The sequence below is a fragment of the Erythranthe guttata genome, chromosome 3, assembly GCF_056151865.1.
Source record: "Erythranthe guttata isolate IM_541 chromosome 3, IM_541, whole genome shotgun sequence".
Lineage (NCBI taxonomy): Eukaryota > Viridiplantae > Streptophyta > Magnoliopsida > Lamiales > Phrymaceae > Erythranthe > Erythranthe guttata.
The window spans coordinates 12876497-12899067 of NC_142535.1; the positions used below are offsets into that span (position 1 = coordinate 12876497).

A 22571-nucleotide genomic window follows, 5' to 3' on the forward strand; every position below is an offset into this window, starting at 1 on the left:
TTGTTGATTTAGAATATTAGTTGATTTATTTTATTTTGTGCTTACACTTTTGTTTCTTCTCACAAATTCAATTAAAAATATTATAGTAATTTATTCCACCAACCAGATAAACACAATATCAAAAATACAATGACGATTTCTATATACTCAAAATTATACATAGTTCAATAAGAACGATCCATAAGATTCTACCACAATAAAAAAAAACATGTCTAACATCTTTTGCTGACTAATCCTATACTATACACTAAGTCACAAGAGGTTTAAACTTGAATGATTTATATATATATATATATATATATATATATATATATATATATATATATATATATATATATATATATATATATATATATATATATATGTTAAAAAATGGAATTTGGCTTCCCTTTCAGTCGCTTCACTTCTTCAGTTGAGAGTTGCATACTTCGTTTTTTGTATCCATATTTCCTGTCAAGAAAAAAACTATAAAACTCAGTTCCAAACATTACAACAAAATGTCAATCAAAAAATAGTCCAAGTTTTTATTCTTTTCTATTATGCAATCTAAGAGTTCTAATTCTTTAATTTTTAAATACTTGGAAACCCAACAATGTCAATATTTCTACATCCCTTGAGGTATCAACAGTGCATTCAAAAAACTCACTAACAACAAACAAAACCACTCGTAGTTTTGAGCTATTCATAATTGAAGAGACAACTCTAATGCATAATTTAAACCTGAATCAGAGACACACATAGAATCATCAGAGATAAAAGAAATATTACTAGGAGCATCTGATGAACAATTTTATTCTCCTGCGATGACTCCACGCCATTCAAAATACTTTCTCCATCTTTATTTAGCAGCCTGAACCTGAACCAGTGCATACAAATAAAACAAGTTAGAGGAAGACATGTTTTTTATTTATTGACAGAAAAATAATTATGTTTTCTCGCTGGGTTAATTCAATAAAAGTAAATAACTGCAGGTTGAAATCACAACTCAATAAGAATAAATATCAAAAGATGCATAACACATACGAAGAAGCATAACAAGTTGTTGTCGGAAAATTTATAAAGAAATGAAAGTTAGGGAACTTCCCTACCACGTCATATTGTCACGATCCATGTCATTTTTCCATAAGAACTACAATAATAACAATCTAATGTACAATGCTAAAAAACTAACACTAGAAAAATTGACCACTTGTAATGGCTGTCATTAATTGACGCGTGGAGAGATTACTATGTGGTGTTCCCAAATATTTTGAGAAAATATAGCAACAATATGATAAAATCACAACCTGGACATCAAGAACATGGGAAAAAACAAAATTTTCTTCAAGGATAACAATCAGAAGATAAACAATTATATTGTTACTCTGAACTAGAATGAACTAGAATACACAATGAAAATTATACCTTGTTCAGATAGTAGCTAGTACGATTATTCGCTCTTATGCCATTGTAATTGAAGAATACTTCCAAGATTTTTGGCTAACATGCATATTTTCAGCATTGTTTTTATCATGTGGATTTGAGAACTGTAAAGTACCAAACCTGTTATTGTCCTAACAGAACATCAACAAAATCGCAAAAATTGCTCATATTAGAACAATCGGATGGTCCTAGTAGCAACTAAGGCGGCCCTAGAAAATTGATTAATAATTAATCAATTTATTAGGACATATTTTAATTATATTGATTAATATTAATAGATACATTTACAATGGGATAAATTGTTTAAAAATGGCAGACAGATAAGAGCACCCACCAACAAACATCAACTAAAAATGAAGTTTTTCTTACTTGTTAGCATGATTAGAACCACCTCCACTTATATGACTTGTCGGGAAGATAGTCAACTGGAGGATATATTCATGACTGACTATCCTCCGATATTTTCATTTTCTTGATTGTATTCTGTGCAAGTGGCTCCTTAATTCCTAATCTTGAACTCTATTTAGAATAAAACTACAAGTAAAAGCAACCGTGCAAGTGGCTCTGTAATTCATATAACATGTTTTGTGCTTGAGAGAAGATGCTCCGTAATTATGATGATTGATATATGCTCTTTTTCATATATCAGAAAAACACCAAATGAACCGTTAGTGTCTAAAACATAGATAGGTAGGTGATGTCGCCAAACTTACATAATTACATATTTAATTGAAAAAAAAAATGGAAATAAATGAAAGCAAGAAATTGAGTACCTGCCTAACAATAGTCAAGGCAGTGGTTCCGCTGTGAAAAGCATCAATTTGGCGATGATGGTGCAGCCCCCGGTCAACAGCAGCACATGTCTTCAAATATAACAAAAAGTTATACAAAATCGCACACACATATAGAACTACAGTGACATAGCCTTTTCAACTTTCAGACTAAAAACATAAAGGGAAAATACAATTAAGACTTTTCCCCACAAAAAAATTAGATCAGTAGACCGTGTGTAACATAGGAATTATTGAACCATAAAACCAAACTCAATATCAAATTCATACAATTTCGCAGCCGATGCGCTATGACCAATACCAACAACGTGAAAGAGGAATCCCCTAAAAAATATTAATAGAAAAGAAAGAAAGAAATATAACAATCATATTACAGTAAATAAAAAGATGAAACCTGAATTCAAGAGATGAATTAACACTCGATAAAGGGATACGGAGGACTTCCAATTGCCTCCACCAAATCTGGGCAAACAATTCAATCAAAAGCAAACCAGATTAGGGCTTTTGCATAAACGGAAGATAAACTTGGAACGAGAGTAAACATTGTGAGAAAAAAACGAGCGTGAAATCTGAAGATATGGGTTAGAGAAGGGAGTAAAACGATGCGAGAGAGAGAGAGGGCGTTCGTTTGTGAGAAACTTCTTCGACCAGTAAGGTTTAGTAAGACGATATGTTTTATCCCCGAAATAATTACTAGTGAGTCATAGCGTTTCTTTTTAATTTAATTATTTTTTTCTATTGCATAAAAAACAGATATAGCATTTGCTTGGAAAACGCTATAACTATGTGCTATTAAAACCTATTTTTCTTGTAGTGTACCCCAGGTGATCTAAGTAATTAGCATCATCATTTTGGCGCCGTCTGTGGGAACGATGCAAACCAGATCACGTAGCCAATAAGATCCTCCTGAGGAGTCAGCTCGGAGAAAAAATAACACAGCTAATCAAGATCCTCCTGAGGCGTCAGCTCGGAGAGAAAATGACACAGCTAATCAAGATCCTCCTGAGGCGTCAGCTCGGAGAAAAAATAACACAGCTAATCAAGATCCTCCTGAGGCGTCAGCTCGGAGAGAAAATGACACAGCTAATCAAGATCCTCCTGAGGCATCAACTCGGAGAGAAAATGACACAGCTAATCAAGATCCTCCTGAGGCGTCAGCTCGGAGAAAAAATAACACAGCTAATCAAGATCCTCCTGAGGCGTCAGCTCGGAGAGAAAATGACACAGCTAATCAAGATCCTCCTGAGGCGTCAGCTCGGAGAGAAAATGACACAGATAATCAAGATCCTCCTGAGGCGTCAGCTCGGAGAGAAAATGACACAACTAATAACCTCCCAGTCCGTGGAGGATCTGGCATGCCACCTCCTCCACGTGCCGCGGAGCCACCTCCTCCACGTGCCGCGGAGCCACTTCCTCCACGTGCCGCGGAGCCAGCTCCTCCACGTGCTGCAGATCCACCTCGCGAGGTTCAGATGATCCCCCCTCGGGACCCACCACTCGCCGATCCACCACTCTCTGCTCCTCGAATGGTTCAAATAACCGAGGATGCGCTTCAACGCATGATAGCAGAAGCTTCAACTCGCGCTGCCACAGAGGCCATGTCCCAATATATCGCCACGATGGGAGCAAATGCTCCCAACGCGATACCAACACCTGCTACACATGTGGAGCCACCCATGGCACCACCGCCATCGACTCCCTGGGGGCTTACATATGCCCCCAAAATATTTCGCTCGCCAAGGGTTATCGACTCCCTGGGGGCTTACATCTGCCCCCAAAAAATTTCGCTCGCCAAGGGTTATCGACTCCCTGGGGACTTACCTCTGCCCCAAAAATATCTCGCTCGCCAAGGGTTATCGACTCCCTAGGGGTATACAGTGCCCCCAAAACATTTCGCTCGCCAAGGGTTATCGACTCCCTGGGGGCTTACATCTGCCCCCAAAATATTTCGTTCGCCAAGGGTTATCGACTCCCTGGGGGTTTATAGTGCCCCCAAAATATTTTGCTCGCCATGGGTCATCGACTCTCTGGGGGCCTACTTCCGCCCCCCCTCGAACTGTTCAGATAACCGAAGAGGACCTTCAGCGTATGATCGCCGAAACTTCAACAATATCAACTTCTACTTGCTCCTCTAACGGTTCAGATAACCGACAAGGACCTTCAACATACGACCACGAAAATTTCAACTCGTGTTGTCACTGAAGCAACGACACAACCGTGTGCATCCACCTCAGACCATAGGTCTCGAGCGCCTCATCCTACAGTGGGTGGTTAACCCATCCCAAGGTTGGGCATCACCCTTACCTTTCAATCCCAAGTGGGTTCACATCACATCTCAAGAGACGAGTATAATCTCCCTACTCAAAAAATAGAACATCCCAAGGGGTGAACATCAACCACCAAAAAAAAAAAAAAAAAAAAAAGAAGAAAAAAAGGGGTAAAATCGCGCACGCGAAACCCAAGAACAAGAAGAAGAAAAAAGAAGAAGATAAAGAAAAAAGAAAATAAGAAAATAAGAAGAAAAAAGAAGAAGATGAGAAAAAAGAAAAAAAGAAAGAAGAAGAAAAAAGAAGAAGATGAGAAGAAAGAAAAGAAAGAAAGAAGAAGAAAAAAGAAGAAGATGAAAAAACAGAAGAAGAAGAAGAGAAAAAAAGTAAAAAAAAAAAATCGGGCACGATTCCAAGGCAGCCACGGGCACGATTCCCGAGGCAGGGCGCGGGCACGCTTCCCGAGGCAGGGCGCGGCACGCTTCCCGAGGCAAAAAAAATCGGGCACGATTCCCGAGGCAGCGCGCAACACGCTTCCCAAGGAAAAAAGGGCACGATTCCCGAGGCAGCGCGCGGACACGATTCCCAATGTCGTGGCACGCTTCCCGAGACACGCATCGGGCACGCTTCCCGATGTACCAAAAAAAAAAAAAAAAGATGAAGAAAAAACCAAAATGAGAAGAAGAAAAAAGAAGAAGAAAGAAAGTGAAGAAGATTAAGAAAAAAAAAAAAGTAAAAAAAAAAAAATAATAATAATAAGCGGCACGCGTACACAGCACGCGCGCGTGGCAAACACGTGCCAGACGCGCGACCCCATGCGCGCGCGTTCTCACAGCGCGCTGCCTCCTACTTTGGAGCGCGCACAACTCCCGCTATTCTCTACCAAATTGCGCGCGGATTTCACCTCGCTTCACCAAATCGCACGAGACTTTCAACACGCTCCACCAAATTGCGCGAGCTCTCCAGCGCGCCTCACTAAATCGCGCACGCTCTCTTTCGGACAAATAAAAATTATTATTTCTCCACACCACGCCAGCGAATAACGGTACACTATAGCACCAATCTACTCTCGACACGATCCGGTACCTTTTTCGACTAGGCTCCCACATCGAATCGAGAGTGGGGGGCTTGCGAGACAAACCCGCCGCGAGACAACTCCCACGAGGAGCAAACTCGCTCGGCCCTACACATTCGTTGCGAGACAACTCCCATGAGGAGTCAACTCCATCGGTATTACGAACCCGTAGCGAGACAACTCCCACGAGGAGCCAACTCGCTCGAAACTACAACCCGTAGCGAGACAACTCCCACGAGGAGATAACTCGCTCCGTCCTACAACCCGCAGCGAGACAACTCCCACGAGGAGCCAACTCTCTCGGGTCTACGAAACCATAGCGAGATAACTCCTACGAGGAGACCACTCGCTCCGTCTTATAACCCGTTGTGAGATAACTCCCACGAGGAGCCAACTCCCTCGGGTCTCATAACCATAGCGAGATAACTCCCACGAGGAGACCACTCGCTCCGTCTTATAACCCGTTGTGAGATAACTCCCACGAGGAGCCAACTCCCTCGGGTCTCATAACCACAGCGAGATAACTCCCACGAGAAGGCCACTCGCTCCATCCTACGACCCGCAGCGAGGCAACTCCCACGAGGAGCCAACTCGCTCGGTACTACGAACCCGTAGCGAGACAACTCCCACGAGGAGCCAACTCGCTCGGTACCACAACCCGCAGCGAGACAACTCCCACGAGGAGCCAACTCGCTCGATACTACAAATCCGTTGCAAGGCAACTCCCACGTACAACCACCTCGCTCGATAATAAGACTCGCTGCGAGACAACTCCCACGAGGAGACAACTCGCTCAGAGCAACCTCAATCCGCACGCTCCTCAATCGCGCGTCATCCAATGCTCCTACAACTTCGCTGCAAGACAACTCTCTTGAAGAGACAACTCGCTCGCAATGCACTACATAATCGCAAGCTCAAGTTAGCACGATTACAACCCTAGAAACACTTAGAGATATTATGAGAATCTATATAGCCTGGCCAGCTTGATTACTCAAAATTTATCTACTTGTTTTCGATGGGTCCTTCATTAAAACATGGCCACGGTCCAAACATACTTACGACCCACGAGGTCTAACAAGGGGCACGATCCCCATAAAAAAACTCTTGAGAGCCTGATCCCCTCCTCAAGTACATCACGCACAAGGCTATATGTAAACACATACAAGCAACGCGTCAAAACATTGACAATGTCGATAAATAACAACTCCCATGAGGAGAATATTAGGACCGTGCTACTACATTATCACGAGACAACTCCCATGAGGAGATAACTCGATCAACTCTATTACCCCACGACGAGACAACTCCCACGAGGAGATTACTTGATCCGTGCTACCACATTATCGCGAAACAACTCCCACGAGGAGATAACTCGATCAACTATATTACCTCGCGACGAGACAACTCCTACGAGGAGATAATTCGCTACTACATCGTCGCGGGATAACACCGACGACTCAAAAAACTTACATAGCGACAACTTGGTCGCGTTACGCGCCAACGCGCATTCACGCCCCTCCGACACACGCTCTAACGCATTTTCGCACACCATCGACTACTACAATTTTTACTCTCGACACGATCTATCACCCATTCCAATATGGCCCCCACATCGACTCGAGAGTGGGGGGCTTAATGATATGCCTAATTGGGCCAGCCCAATGGGCCTACAATCTCTTTACCTATTGGGCCACGAGCCCAATATCTAAGACTATTATCACCGAGGCCCAATCACCTTCAAATAAGGTTTGGGCCCAACAATCTCATCTAAGCTATAAATAAAGGTTTGAACTTATTCCTCAAGGTACGTCCTATTAACTGAGCAATACTATTAACTGTATTCTCTGGACTATTTCCTCTATCAACACGTCTGACTTGAGCGTCGGAGGGGTTTCCGCCGGATCAACCCCCGGCCTAGTTTACGTGTTCTATGATCGCAGGTACCTCAGGATCATCAAGTTGTCAAGCTACTGATCCGCTTTGCTCTCCCAGTTCATTTTCTACACTACCCCAGGTGATCTAAGTAATTAGCATCATCAATTACTGTGAGTGAAAGTAATATTATTATAACAACAGTAATATCACCGTCAACCACAGTAATATTGCAATAATAGACATTAATATTATTACGTTACTCCAAGAATAACTCAAACAAAACAAAAAAAAAACCCAAAAAAATAATAATATTGACGTGGTTGACTATAATATTACTATAACAACAGTAATATTACCGTCAACCACATTAATATTATTGTGTTTACAGTAATATTACAATAATAGACAGTAATATTATTACGTTACTCCGTGAATAACTCAAACAAAACAAAAAAATTCAAAAAAATAATAATATTGATGTGGTTGACAATAATATTATTGTGTTTACAGTTATTTTACTGTCAACGACAGTAATATAATTACGTTGACTTGTTAACAAATCAAACAAAAAAAAAAAAGAATATATATATATATATATATATATATATATATATATATATATATATATATATATATATATATATATATATATATATATATATATATATATATATATATATATATATATATATATATATATATATATATATATATATGTATATATATATATATATACATATATATATATATATACATATATATATATATACATATATATATATATACATATATATATATATATATACATATATATATATATATATACATATATATATATATATACATATATATATATATATATATATATATATATATATATATATATATATATATATATATATATATATATATATATATATATATATATATACGTTAATTTACTGTCAACGGCAGTACAATTACGTTAATGTACTGTCTGTGACAGTATAATTATGTTAATTTACTGTCAGTGACAGTATCATTACCGTTAGTGACAGCATAATTACGGTCAATGTTTAGCGGCGGACGTAAAAAAAATTAAGAAAAAAAAAACCACTAAAAAAAAGTCAACGGCGGAGACCGGCGGTCAACGTCGGGATCCGGGGGCGGAAAAAACAGACCAGAAGGAAAAAAAAAAAAAAAAAAGATCAACGTCGGAATCTGGCGGCGAAAAAAACAGAATAGAAAAAATATTGAAAAGTCAACACCGGAATCCGACGGCAAAAAAATATTTTTTTTTTTTTTTTTAAAACCCCGCTATTAATTTAATAGAGGGTGACTAAAAAGGAAAAAATACAATTTTATTCTTAAAATTATATTTTATTATTGTAAACTAAACTAAGTGGTTTTATAGACAATTCATATGTAATAACTGATTTTAATAAATTTTATAGAAATTTTAATCTAAGAAACCGTACATGCTACTAACTAAATAATTAATTAGTCAGTAGGAAATTAATCCAATCTCATCATGTAATCCAATCTAATCCAATATAGGTAACCAAACGAGCCCTAAATGGATGAGTTTATTGCTGAAAGAGATATAGCCCATAAACCTAGAATAATAAAGATGCTTCGTTAGGGACTTATGCATAATACATACATATATATATATATATATATATATATATATATATATATATATATATATATATATATATATATATATATATATATATATATATATATATAAAATAAAATAAAACCAGCTCGCAAGTTATCGAACAACTATAATTGGGCTCGAGTTCGAGTCGGCTCGGCTCGTTTACGACCCCGGTTGTGCTAATTTGAATCAATACATTTTTAGTAACTGAAATCCCAATATAATGCAATAAAGTCCAAAATAAAATAAGTAATAATTAATGACATTACACCAATTGTACATCACACAAAATTAGTGACAAATTTGGTGTTTGGCGCAATATTGGAAATATGTGAACAATAGTTGGTGGTGGTGGGGTGAGTTCCAGCTATTTGCCAGGATAACCTTTACAAAGTGGTAAAATGACATGGCCCATGCGCCCCCCTCCATTATTATTTATATATTGTTTAAAATTATTATTTTTATCTTTATGTATTACATTACTATTACTTATTACTATCATCATTATCGTAATAAATATGCTTGAACCCCTAAATTGATAAATAATAAGAAGAAGCAAAAAATCGCATAAGAACATAATGAAATTCAGTGTCGTTCCTGAGAAATTAGGGGCGATAGGCGAGTTTTAAATTTACTAAAAGTGGGGGCCACTGTTATACATTGTGTGCATTGATTCGCTCTTACGAGTACAACTGAACTAGAATTTTTTTATTAGAAGTTAGAGATTTCTTTTAGATATATATGACTAGAATATATAAACTATGTCAAATAATATCGCAGTGAGTTGTGACGAGTGGAAGAGTTATCACTATTCAATTTCAAATTGTTGAACTATTAGTAAATTTTAAAAATCAATTTAATACTATAACTAATATATAAAAAGTATAAAAATAATATTTGGAAGCCCCTAAATTGGGGGTCTGACCTAGGCGACCGTCTCTCTCGTCTACAGTTAGGACGGGCCTTGAATTGAAATTGCAAGCATTTTTTCACTCAATAAAGATGAATTGATGTATGAGGAACGAGTTTTAAGTTTACCGGTTAAATAATGTATTGATGAGACATTATTATATTTAACATCCAAAAATAATATTACGAGGCTTTGAACTAGGGGTCAAAGTCGAGTGGAACTGATATGAATTAACCTTTTCGGAAAAATACCACATAATTCTAAATTCTCAAAATCATAATGTCAAAACACTAAAACAACTTTTCCATATAGATCAAACACATTAGCTCTTCCAAAATATATCAACAATAAGTAAAATTTCGAAAATTACTCAAAAAAAAAAAAAAGTAATATTTCGAAAAGAAAAAAATCACTAGTGTCATATCTTATCATGCTATCACCAATAGTCTAATATAGTATGACGAAAATTCGTAGACACGTGACAAACCATGGCATAATATTCGATAAATTTTCTAACAATTTAATATGTCAAAATTTCAATCCAATTTTCGTCTACCACTCTTTCAATGCATAAATTAAACTACAATTAAACATTAAATATTTTTGTACTAGATAAAATTAAATAAGTTGTAATATACATATTATTTATAGGTTTATTTTTCGGAAAAAAATAGAATTTTCGAAATAATTTCAAAATTCGGAAATTCAAAATATTTTTTATACAATTCTAATTTGAATCCAAAAATAATTCGAAAATCGCATATCAAAAATCATATTTTCAAAAGTCAAACGCAAAAAAAAATATTTCAAAATCAGAACTTTTTTAATCAAAATCAGCAAAAATTGAAAATTACGTTCCAGCTTGCACCTACCTCTACTGTGGACCCAAGAAAAGAAATGGAGAGGTGTATGAAACTTTGGGATTGATTGAAATTTCAATCAGAATCATTACGTAATCATGATAATGACAACCACGATAAGTCACTTTCTACCAAGAATTATATGTAGAATCAACTTATAAGTTTTTGGGTTAAATATACTTTGCGGCCATGATGTATAGCCTATGTAATACTTACCCCCTTACAGTATTATTTGTAACATTTAGTCCCTCAACATCAATTATTTTATATTTTAAAATTTAAAACATAACAATCTAATAATTATTGGATCATATAAAATTGAAAACAGTAACTAAAATTAAATTATTGTAAAATAATTAAAAAGTAATATTTATTGTATAATAATGAATGAAAATATATTTTAAAAAATTAATGAACTAAAATAAATTTAAATACTTAAGATTAATATTAGTTATGTATTGATTTATTAAAATTTAACGATATGAATATATATGATTAATTGGTCCAACAACAATTAGATGTTATTTATTAAATATGTACCTGACGCAAGATAATATTTTTAAATTTTAAAATATAGCATTTTTAACAGATATTTTTCGTTGTATAATTTAATTATTATTTTAGTTATTCCTTTCAATAACAGAGAAATTTTTGAGCTATTAGAATTTAAAATACAAATTAAATTGTTCTTGAGGGGGGTAAGTGTTACAAATGATACTTCATGGGCGTAAGTGTTACATAGAGTATACTTTAGGGGCGTAAACTGTATTTAACCCTAAGTTTTTATCTTCTAAAAGTTTTTTTTTATTTATTATTAAAACAAATTGGGTGGTTCCAAATAAATGAGAAATCATTATCCCGAAATTAAATGATGGCAAGTGGTTAGTCCATTATTAATGGTTTAAGTGGTTGAATAATTACTAATGTGGTTGTATTTCGTGGTTTGCTACATCATTTCGTAACTAACTAACAACTGTAATCAGACAAAAAAAAATATGGAGGATTGAAATGCAATATTAACAACTACGCCTAAATTGATCGATTTTACAATTTATATTTTCAATAATTTTACTTCAAGGCCTTTCACATTTGTTGGTTTACTCGTAGAAGTAATTTGATTTTTTTTTCTTTTTATTGTTCTTTTAAATAACTTGAGACAACATAATACATAGGGGTTTGTTATTATTAATGTAATTTTTTTCAGTTGCAGTTAGAAATAATTCATTTGTAGAGAAACCGTTTAACAGGTAGAGAGTGACATCTAATTTCTTGATGTTGTCTTCTACAACTAGATCTCTCGTACAATTCTAATGTTGCAGTGGCGGCAGCTGGAAATTTGAAGAGCAAATGACGACAGCGGTCGGATATGTGGAAGATGGTAGAATGAAGAGAGAAGATGAAGGCTATGAAAGAAAGCAAAAAGGATAACAGAGAATAATGAAAAACTAGGTTATCCTGAATAGATGTAGAGGTAATATAGACAATTAATTTGATAAAATATTAAATTAAATTATGAAAAGAGGAGGTTCTCACTAATACAACAAAAAGGATGTCGATCCATTCTTGTATACCTTAATGTGTTCGTGGTTCCACTAATAATCCATTTAGACCTCGTTTACTTGGAGAAATTAACTATGATTAACTAAATAGTGGGATTTTATTTTATATTTGGTATCCCCATAATTTGTCGCATCGATCTGCAAATATTATGTTATCATGTCTTACTTGCCTTGTAGGCATGTTTTTTATTGAATCTTCTGAGGTTCAATAATACAATGAATTTCATTAAATTATTTAATTTTATCTTGGCTAATTTTATCTTGATAACAAAACGAGACCGTAAAGTATATCATTACAATCTACATAGTCAAAAAGTATTTGAACTTCTTACATCTCCCATATGAGAAAACGACAATACTACTAGAATAAATCATTTGATTTATCTATAGATGCGAGATCAAGGGTTCGAATCAGCTCCCACCTACTTTTGTAGGTAATAAGATTAGAGTTTTCGTTTCCTATATAATAAAATATGAGTAAACTGCAAAAAGTACCCCTGTGTTATCTTGAAATGGTAAAAAAACCCCTGTGTTAATTAAACTAGCAAAAACCCCCCTGTGAAATTTAGTCAATGGCATAAACCCCCCTAGTGCACTTCCGTGTGACACACGCGCCCAACTCGCAGGTGGTAATGAATTTTTCAACCTGAAATGACAAAATTGCCCCAAAAAATGTATGAGTATGTATTTTAATGAATTTCTCAAAAATTCTACACAAGCCCTAATTCCATCTTCCTAACACCCCGTCCAGCCGCCTCCCACCACCGCAACACATCCTCCACCATGGGCTGCTTCGCCTTGTTGCTCTCCGAGCACCGCCGTGACCGCCGCCGCATGAAGTACACACTCGAGCACAAGTGGCCAGACAACCGGAGGAGCTTCTGGAGATTGGGGGATCAAAATCAGTAAGGACTTCGGAGCAACTAATCTTCTTCTTCACGATGATTTGGAAGCTCCTCTACGGCGGCGGCGGCGCGAATTCGAGCCGAGTCTACAACCCCGATTACAAGCTGACATTCGAGCCTTTAATTATCCGCCCCATGTCAAATCTCTTTGCATACATAACTTTAGGAGGAATCTGCGTTGATATTCGACGGATTTTTGTGGAATTTTTTTTGGGTTGTTGCTGAGTTTTGCAGAAGCTCAAATCTTTCCCTTTTTTCTTTTTTCTTTTTCTGGATCTGGTTAAAGAAGGAGATTAAAATTTTTGGTTTATTGTATTTTGGGATTCAATTTCCAAGTGGGAAGACGGTGGTGGTGTTGTCGGAGATGGAGCGGCCAAGTTATTCCAGCATTCTCATTTTTTGTTTCTTTTTCTGATTTTTTCTTATTTTTAATTTTTTTTTTTTATTTTGATTGTTTAGAAATTGAAATACTAATAAAATCTGGTAAACATTTTAAACTGACATGTTATTAAAAAATTTAGAAATCAAATTAAGTATGGATATTTAAAAATAATTACAAGATAAAGAAATGTATAATTAATTTTTTTTTTACATAATTTAGTTGTCTTTTTTAATAAGAATAATAATTTAATTGTCTTTTCAGCCAATTCAAGAAGCAAATTTAAAATAATTTGAAATATGCAGAAATTATATCATAGTAAAAAACAAAATTAAAAAAAAACTAAGAAATTAATTAGAAACTATTAATCTCATTTCTATTTTTTAATAGCTAAAAAATAATATAATTTAATAACTGAAAAAATCCCCAAGGGTATTACTGTATTTACACAGCAGGTCAACACTCAAATGGGTTATGGGTTGAGTGTGCTCCTTAAAAAATTTCATAGGGGGGTTTTTGCTAGTTTAATTAACACAGGGGGTTTTTTGCTAGTTTAAGATAACACAGGGGTAGTTTTTGCAGTTTACTCAATAAAATATATATGCAAAATTTAAACTGTATTAAAAAAAAAAAAAAAAAAAAAAAAAAAATACCTAAAGAGTTGTCAATTATATCAAGAATCCCACTCATATGGAATCTGATCATCATAGAGAGAGAAAGTAGAAAATTTTGGAGCGAAGGGCAATTACTATATTCTGTATTGTACTGAGTTAAGAAGCAAAAAGCTTTCCCAACAGAATCCCAGTAATGGAAAAACTCATTTCCCTGTGAACATTCGATTTACAACAAATGGTCCCGTTCGGTTTCGAATGAATAATTCGATGGCTCCATTAGTACCGAAAACCATTCATTTCTAAATACTCGTTACCAAAATACCGCACACAAAAAGAACGAATATTTTGTGCATCAGTAGATCTAGTAATTTCGCAACCGTCACATCATCCCAGTTGGCCTGCTAAAATAATTAACCTAGCCGTGGTTTATAATACGCCCAAGTATAATTTGATTCGGGTTTACCAGAAACGTGCAGAAATTGTTACGTGCGCGATATCGAGATTAAATAACCATAACACGAATAAAGCAAACATTTCATCTAACAATAATACAAGAAAAGATTCTTTCCAATCTATGAAAATAATTGAATTCTATAAACATCATGCAGTTTAAGGTGGGGTCCACGTACCTTTCCCAAGACCTTCAATCAGCCTATTATATATGCAGCAACCAACAAAAAAGAAAAAAGAAACATTATCAACATGGCTACGCCAAATTAAGATCCAGCAGAAACTCACAACGCATAATTTTCTTCGATTATTCGAAAGAAAGAAAAAAAATGTCGAAGCTCAAACTTCTTTCTATAGCAGCACTTTTGTTTCTCTGCCACACATTAGCTGATGACACAGAAGAAACGAAACACCAGCACAAGAAGAAGTCGTACCTAGTTCACATGGACAAGTCCAACATACCTGCAAGTTTCGAAGACGATCACACGAGCTGGTACAGCTCTTCCTTAAAATCAGTGTCGGAATCTGCTGACATAATCTACACCTACAAAAACGTCATCCATGGCTACTCTGTTCGACTAACTGCCGAAGAGGCAAAGTCACTCGAAGATAAACCAGGAGTTTTGTTAATCCAAGAAGACGTAGTATACAAACTCCACACCACCAGATCACCAGAATTCCTTGGAATTCTCAACAGTGACGCATTACTCTTACCCGAGTCCGCCACAACTAGCAACGTGATTATCGGTGTGCTAGACACGGGAGTTTGGCCAGAATCGAGCAGTTTCGATGACAAGGGACTTGAGCCAGTCCCTAGTGGCTGGAAAGGCGAGTGTGAACTAAGCAAAACATTCAATTCGTCGAGCTGCAACCGCAAACTTATTGGGGCGAGGTTTTTCTCCCAAGGTATTTTTTTACTCCCTCCGTCCAATAAATATGCATAGATTATAGCAGCCAACATAGAAAAATCACTAAAATACCCTTGTCACTAATCGTTTCTCAATTAACTAATCAGATTGATAAAGTGCGAAATTGAAATTCCAAACTTACAAATAATCTGGGACGAAAAAAATGTATTGTAGGACAGAGGGAGTATCTACTTTAACTTTTTTTTTTTTTTTTCTTTTTTTACTTCTCAAGGCTACGAAGCGGCATTCGGGCCGATAGACGAGACTGTAGAATCAAAGTCCCCAAGAGACGACGACGGGCACGGAACACACACGTCCACCACTGCAGGTGGATCGGCCGTGGTCGGAGCGAACCTCTTCGGCTTCGCAGCGGGCACGGCACGCGGCATGGCCAGGCATGCCAGGCTGGCGGCATACAAGGTGTGCTGGCGTGGGGGTTGCATAAGCAGCGACATTCTAGCGGCAATGGAGAAAGCCATCGAAGATGGCGTCGACATTCTCTCTCTATCACTGGGCGGGTCCCTCTCCGATTACTTCAGAGACACAGTAGCAATCGGAGCATTTGCAGCAACTGCAAAGGGCATCCTCGTTTCTTGCTCGGCTGGAAACAGTGGGCCCAGTCCTGAAAGCTTGTCCAATGTTGCACCGTGGATAACGACCGTTGGAGCTGGTACGTTGGATCGTGAATTTCCTTCCACCGTTAGTCTTGGAAACGGGAAAAAATTCGTCGGTGCATCACTTTATAATGGGAAGCCTTTACCTGGCTCCTTAATCCCACTCGTCTATGCTCGCAACGCCAGCAGCGCGTCCAATGGTAACCTCTGCCTGACGGGAAGTTTAATCCCAGAAAAGGTGAAGGGCAAAATTGTCATCTGTGACAGAGGGCTTTCGCCGAGGGCAGAAAAGGGTTTGGTTGTAAAAGAAGCAGGTGGCGTTGGGGTAATTCTTTCGAACACATACACCTATGGAGAAGAGCTCGTCGCCGATGCCCATTTTATACCTTCGGCAGCTGTGGGCCAAACCGCGGGCGACGAAATCAAGAAGTACGTCTCTTCTGATCCTAATCCAACGGCCACGATTGCATCTGGTGGGACCCAGTTAGGCGTCCAACCATCACCTGTTGTGGCATCATTCAGTTCGAGAGGTCCGAACACAATCACACCGGAAATACTCAAGCCGGACTTAATAGCACCAGGCGTTAATATACTCGCCGCTTGGACGGGAAACGTGGGTCCCACAGGATTGCCTGAAGACACACGGCGAGTGGACTTCAACATAATATCTGGAACTTCTATGTCATGCCCACATGTCAGTGGACTAGCAGCCCTCGTTAAGGCTGCCCACCCAGAATGGAGCCCTGCGGCTATAAGATCAGCACTGATGACAACAGCTTACAGTAGATACAAGAACGGGAAGACGATTCAAGATCTCGCAACTGGGAATCCATCTACACCGTTCTGTTATGGCGCTGGACATGTGGACCCCGTTTCTGCGCTAGACCCCGGTCTAGTGTACGATGCAAGCGTAGACAACTATGTAGACTTTCTATGTGCAATAAAATACAGTTCGAGCATGATCAAGATTTTGACAAAGCAAGACTATACCTGCAAGGCGGATAAGGAGTACAGCGTGGCGAACCTTAACTACCCGTCTTTTGCTGTCCCCTTTCAGACAGCTTCAGGTCCGAACGGTGGGAGTACTAATGCATCCACTGTGGTCAAACATACGAGGACTTTAAAGAATGTGGGCAGTCCAGCGAGTTATAAGGCTTCAGTCTCTCAAGAGAGTGATGCAGTCAAGATAGCGGTTGTGCCTGAAGTGCTTGACTTCGGCAGTTCAAATGAGGAGAAGAGTTACACTGTGACGTTCACTGCAAGTTCAATGCCCTCAGGCACAACCAGCTTTGCTCATTTGGAATGGTCGGACGGAAAGCATGTTGTTGGTAGTCCAATTGTAATTAGTTGGACATAAGAAATACGGTAGTAGAGTAATCCTCCTAAACTCTACTGAATGCACATACTACCCCTATAAATGTATTGCCACTTGAATCAGAATTGACATCAATAACCTAAAGAAAGACATTTTATACTACTACCTGTGAGGAGTCGGCATTCTTCCTGCATTTCTTGATTAATTAGTGATCTTCTTCCGTTTACATTTTTTTATGTAACAGAATTTGATGGATAATATTCCTGAATCAATCGAAATCCGAAAAACTGGGATGAAGACAATAATTTCCAACCGAAATAGTATGGAAAATTAATTAAAATTTCAGTCAGCCTGTAGAGTGCAAACCAGCACCCACGCCAACTAACTCGAATCACAAGCTTGATAAGGCAAATGAAGATGTACACGTAAACAAAGAGGTATATCAGAGATTGGTAGGAAGCTCATATGTCTTCATACCAGGCCAACATTGCATATGTTGCAAGTGTGGTAAGTAAGTTTACGTCAAACAGGATGTTGTGTTGTCTAAAGAGAAATTCCCTGTATGGCATTCTATTCAAGAGATATTCTGTATTATTTATTGAAATCATCTACACAGACGCAAATTATGCAGGTTCACTTATCAGCAGCAGACCTACTCCGGGCAAATGCACTTTCTTGGAAGGTAATATCATGACTTGAGTCTTGAGGAAGTATGAAGCAAAATATATCAAGTTTGAAGGTGGAATTTATGGTGACGACTTTGAGAATAGTATGTGAGTTACTATGCATCAAAATAATACAAGATCTAAGGAGATGCAGTGGGAAGTATTCTCCAAAAAAAAAAAACAGAAAAAAGTGTAGGCAGACACTCTACAAAAAAGACGAGATAGTGGAGTAATTTGCACACAACGTCTGAACAAAAGGTCAACATGCTGATGTACTTTAAGAGGGTTTTGTTACTAAAACATTCAAAGGATTATTTCCATGTTGGAACAAAAGATGCATATTCTCCAGCTCGAGGAGAAATGTCTGAAAATATAGGAAATCAGCATATATACTGTTGATTTCCAGATAATATGTTCCCTACTTTAAGGAGATATGTTTGTTTCCATTACTTCTTGTAAACTCTTGTACAGAAGGTCATGTTTAGGCTCGACTAAAACATAATTTTTGCTCTTCTCAAAATATAAATGACCACCATATCTTACAGTAAGCAAAAGAAAATCCGACAAAGCATTACGAAGCATAATTTGATAAATATTAAGCAGCAAGAGAAAGAAGAAAGAAAAGATATTTGTTATTGCCAGCTCGGGCTATTTCGAGTAGAGTTAAGGTCTACAAGACATTTCAATCCATTCATAATCCAAAAGGCATGACAGAATGTAACCTAATCATCATTCAGTATCGTCTATAGGCTGACAAACAGGGAGGTAATAAGTATCCAACTGCCAGTACTTATGTTTCACACCCTCCCAGGTTTCTTTTCCTAAACAATCCTTCACAGGTAAAGGTATCAACTGTGTGGAGTAACCCAAAGTCTCAAGTTCCAGAGAAACTAACTGACAATAAACAACATGGAAGAAGGGATTACTACCGCAAAGACCGTTGAAGAAAGAATATATTCCTCCAGGCTTCAGCAATTTCGGGAGATGTTGATGAAAGTCTCTCATATCTTCGTAATATTCCCCATATGTGTCAAAGAATATCCCTGAAAATTTTGAACAAATCAAATAATCATCACCAGAAAAATCAGTATTTCAGAAAGCAAAGGATGATGTAAATATGAAAGAGATAACTACCCGTTAAACAGCCCTAGAGAAATGTATCTGATTTCAACTCCACCTAATGCCCAAGTCCAAGTTAGATGCAAGCTTTTCTAGATTATTATATGTTAGCAACAAGATTAATTACCGAAAACTCCATGAGGTTTGCCAAATATACAAAGACCTACCCTATTATAAAAAAAGTTTGTCCAATATACAAAGAGAGCCTTATAGTTTTTTTTTTTTTCTTTTCTTTTTTTTTTTTTTTTTGTCAAAGAGAGCCTTATAGGTAACAAAAAAGAAGTACAGAGAACATAATATTTGGGTCAACGACTTCTCTATTTATTTCCTTATCTCTTCATACACATTGACGATGTATGGTATTGGTAATACCAAGTGAAGACCAATCTTCGGGTTCGATTTGGGTGCTAGACAAACCACTACAACTACAACTATATATAAAAAAATTTAATCTATTTATTATTTTTAGTGTAAAGAATATAAACATTCTGGTTTTAGTTTATGGAATAAACAATAAATATTTATGATATAACATACAAAATGCTGTAAAGTAATAATCGCGCTTAATTGTCTTTAGTTAACGCATTGTTGTTAAAAATATTGTAAATCTATTCACGAATAACATATTATTGTTGCTGTATTAGAAAATTATGAGATCAGTGTATACTTCTAGAATAGTAAAAGTACCACTATAATATTCCGAATTATACATTTTACATACTATACACTAGACCAATTTCAATAGCTTATCATAAGTAGCAAACAAGAAACCTGAAGAGAGAACTTTAAATATTAGACAATTCTCAAAGAAACAATATCTATAGAAATCTTAGGGGGGTGCTGTCATGCACACAAACAATAATGGTAACAGTAAAATCCGATCGTAGATGAGTTATGGCATCATAACAGAAGGAAGACTTGTAAATTGATATTAAATCTCAAAAAATAAAAAAGTGATTGCGCATACTAAAAGAATGTCAAATGTCACGCATAGCAAACGTATTTTTTTCAGCGTCAGTTATGAGAAAATTAATTTTTACGTGCATAATTCTTACCATCATATGATTCCAGTTGAGGAAGAACATCCTGCCAGCGACCAAATATTATCTTCACATTCTCCTTTTCACCCCATCCATTCTGAAGCATACGAGCATATACCTCAGGGTGAGCTTCGACTATAGTGTGCGAAGTTGGCTTGTATTTCTGTATGGCAGTGTCCACAAGACCCATGCCAAACCCAATGTTTAGCACGTGCCCACCTCCTGAGCAAATAGCTTTTGCATGAGCTTCCATTAGTGGACCCTCCCAAGCCATCATAACAGCTTTGCTTTCTTTGTCCATCACCTTATCCTCACTGAATGTAACCCTGTCTTCCAAATAGTCCTCGTTAGGATTACCATGTGCATTATCTTTCCTTGCTATTGTTCCAAGAACCAATTCAGCCTGTATGCCTGTAAATAACCGAAAACTTCGCCATCAATTAAACGAAAAATGCAGAAAAAGGCCACAAATTTAGGAAATTGCATCAATTTGTTAGGTAAACATGACTGGTGAACATATGAGACAATAGGGTGCGGTCACAGAACATGTAACACGTCCCACATGCAGTTCAGCAAAATATAGTTTCCATTTTTATTCTTATATCTTTTGTAACTCTTCATTACACACTTACAATATGCTACATAAATTATGTACCGAACATGAGCTTGTTCCAATTTTACTATGAAAAGGGTTTAGGCTCCTCATATATGTTCATATTTCAAATAAATCCTAATATGAAGAAACAACCCCAAAAACATCCTTGCTTTTCGAAACCCTGCTCAACGTTACTTTCCCAAAGGTAAAGGCTTTACATATTCTGCTGACAGAGCACCTTGGCTAACAGAGGAGGAGCTTGACTATTACATCACCAAATTCGAAAAAAACTGGTTTCACCGGAGCAATTAATGATTACCGCGCCTTTGGCTTGTAAGTATTCCCAATAATGGCATATTTGAAATTCATCATTCTTGATTGAGATATCTAATATTTGAAATTCCTTCTACTTTTTGTTAAAAAAGATGCAGAAGCTGGGAACTGAATGCACCATGGGCTGGAGCTCAAGTAAACGTACCGACAAAGTTTATCGTATGGGAATTGGATCAGGTAAACGTCAGTCCTATAACCATATCTTTTTCCTAAATCGAGACCAACTCCCAACATTCTACAATCCGTTTACAAATCGATAAGTCCCTGAAAACTAGGTCTCTTTCAATTGAAGGAGGAACATAGTTCAATTTCTTACTTTGTTGATTTTGCAATCCAGAAATGTGTTCATCCAACATTTACCAAATCCAACAAAAATCAAATAACAAAAGAATGTAAATTAAAAAGGGGGAAAACGAAATGAAAAAACGGACCAGCATTAAGAAGGATGTCGAAGGCGGATTGATGGCCATTGTCCATGGCAAAGTCTCCGGCGGAGAGATTGGAAGGAGATACGGCGTTCCACGGCGCACCACTGTCGAGGAGTGCTCTCACCACCTCCGAGTGGCCGTTTTTGGCGGCGTGCATCAGCGGCGTTTGTCCGTCGCTATCGAAGTAGGTGACGTCGGCTCCGGATGTGATTAGGGATTGTACTTTAGCAACATCGCCGTTTCGAGATGCCTCGCAGAGTGATTCCTCTTTGTTATCTTCCATGGCTGCACCTGGTTTTACCTTAAACCCTCTAACGGCAGTTTCAGGAAGAGGGTTTTGCTACTTGGATTAGGCTCTGTTTGGGGATTTTTCAACACTTCTGTTAATATATATACCACTAAGGTGGTGTTTGCAAATGCTTTTTAAGAGTGATTATGCGGTTTTTTTGCTTATAATCTGTTTTTAGGTGTTTGCAAAATCAACTTTTGTTTTTGCTTCTCTTAAAATAATCTGCTTTAAGCTATTTTTTTAAAAGCACCCATAACCCTGCTTTTTCAATTTTAGTTCATTTTCCGAAATATTTGCAAACAACCCCAACTTTTAGAAATAAGCACTTAAAACTAACTTAAATCACAATCACTAACTTCTACTTTTAAATAATCATTTGCAAACACCACCTAACTCAAATTATAATATTATAAGCTGGGATGCATTATTTTTTGGAAATTTAACAAAAATATATTATTATATTTTCCGAATTTCATTCAAAAAAATAAAATTAGATAAATAAAAAATCGGAATTTC

General features: G+C 36.9%; 2 protein-coding genes and 1 long non-coding RNA gene across 3 annotated transcripts; 1 reads left to right on the forward strand and 2 right to left on the reverse strand.

Moving 5' to 3' along the window:
- Window positions 1–348: 348 nt before the first annotated feature.
- Window positions 349–3023, reverse strand: LOC105971291 (uncharacterized). Its single transcript, XR_001174032.2, has 4 exons — window positions 2608–3023; window positions 2196–2285; window positions 769–850; window positions 349–450 (listed from the first exon to the last, which is right to left on the reverse strand). It is a non-coding gene; the product is annotated as an uncharacterized LOC105971291 (long non-coding RNA).
- An 11675-nt stretch (window positions 3024–14698) lies between these two features.
- Window positions 14699–17751, forward strand: LOC105971362 (subtilisin-like protease SBT1.7). The gene is made up of 2 exons (XM_012996209.2): window positions 14699–15655; window positions 15890–17751. Exons 1-2 carry the CDS (start codon window positions 14902–14904, stop codon window positions 17626–17628), a joined length of 2493 nt encoding a protein of 830 aa, XP_012851663.2. The 5' UTR covers window positions 14699–14901; the 3' UTR covers window positions 17629–17751.
- Window positions 17752–18861: 1110 nt separating this feature from the next.
- Window positions 18862–22149, reverse strand: LOC105971363 (ankyrin repeat family protein). The gene is made up of 3 exons (XM_012996210.2): window positions 21770–22149; window positions 20426–20821; window positions 18862–19294 (listed from the first exon to the last, which is right to left on the reverse strand). The coding sequence occupies exons 1-3, from the start codon at window positions 22047–22049 to the stop codon at window positions 18981–18983; spliced, it is 990 nt and encodes a 329-aa protein (XP_012851664.1). The 5' UTR covers window positions 22050–22149; the 3' UTR covers window positions 18862–18980.
- Window positions 22150–22571: the final 422 nt, after the last annotated feature.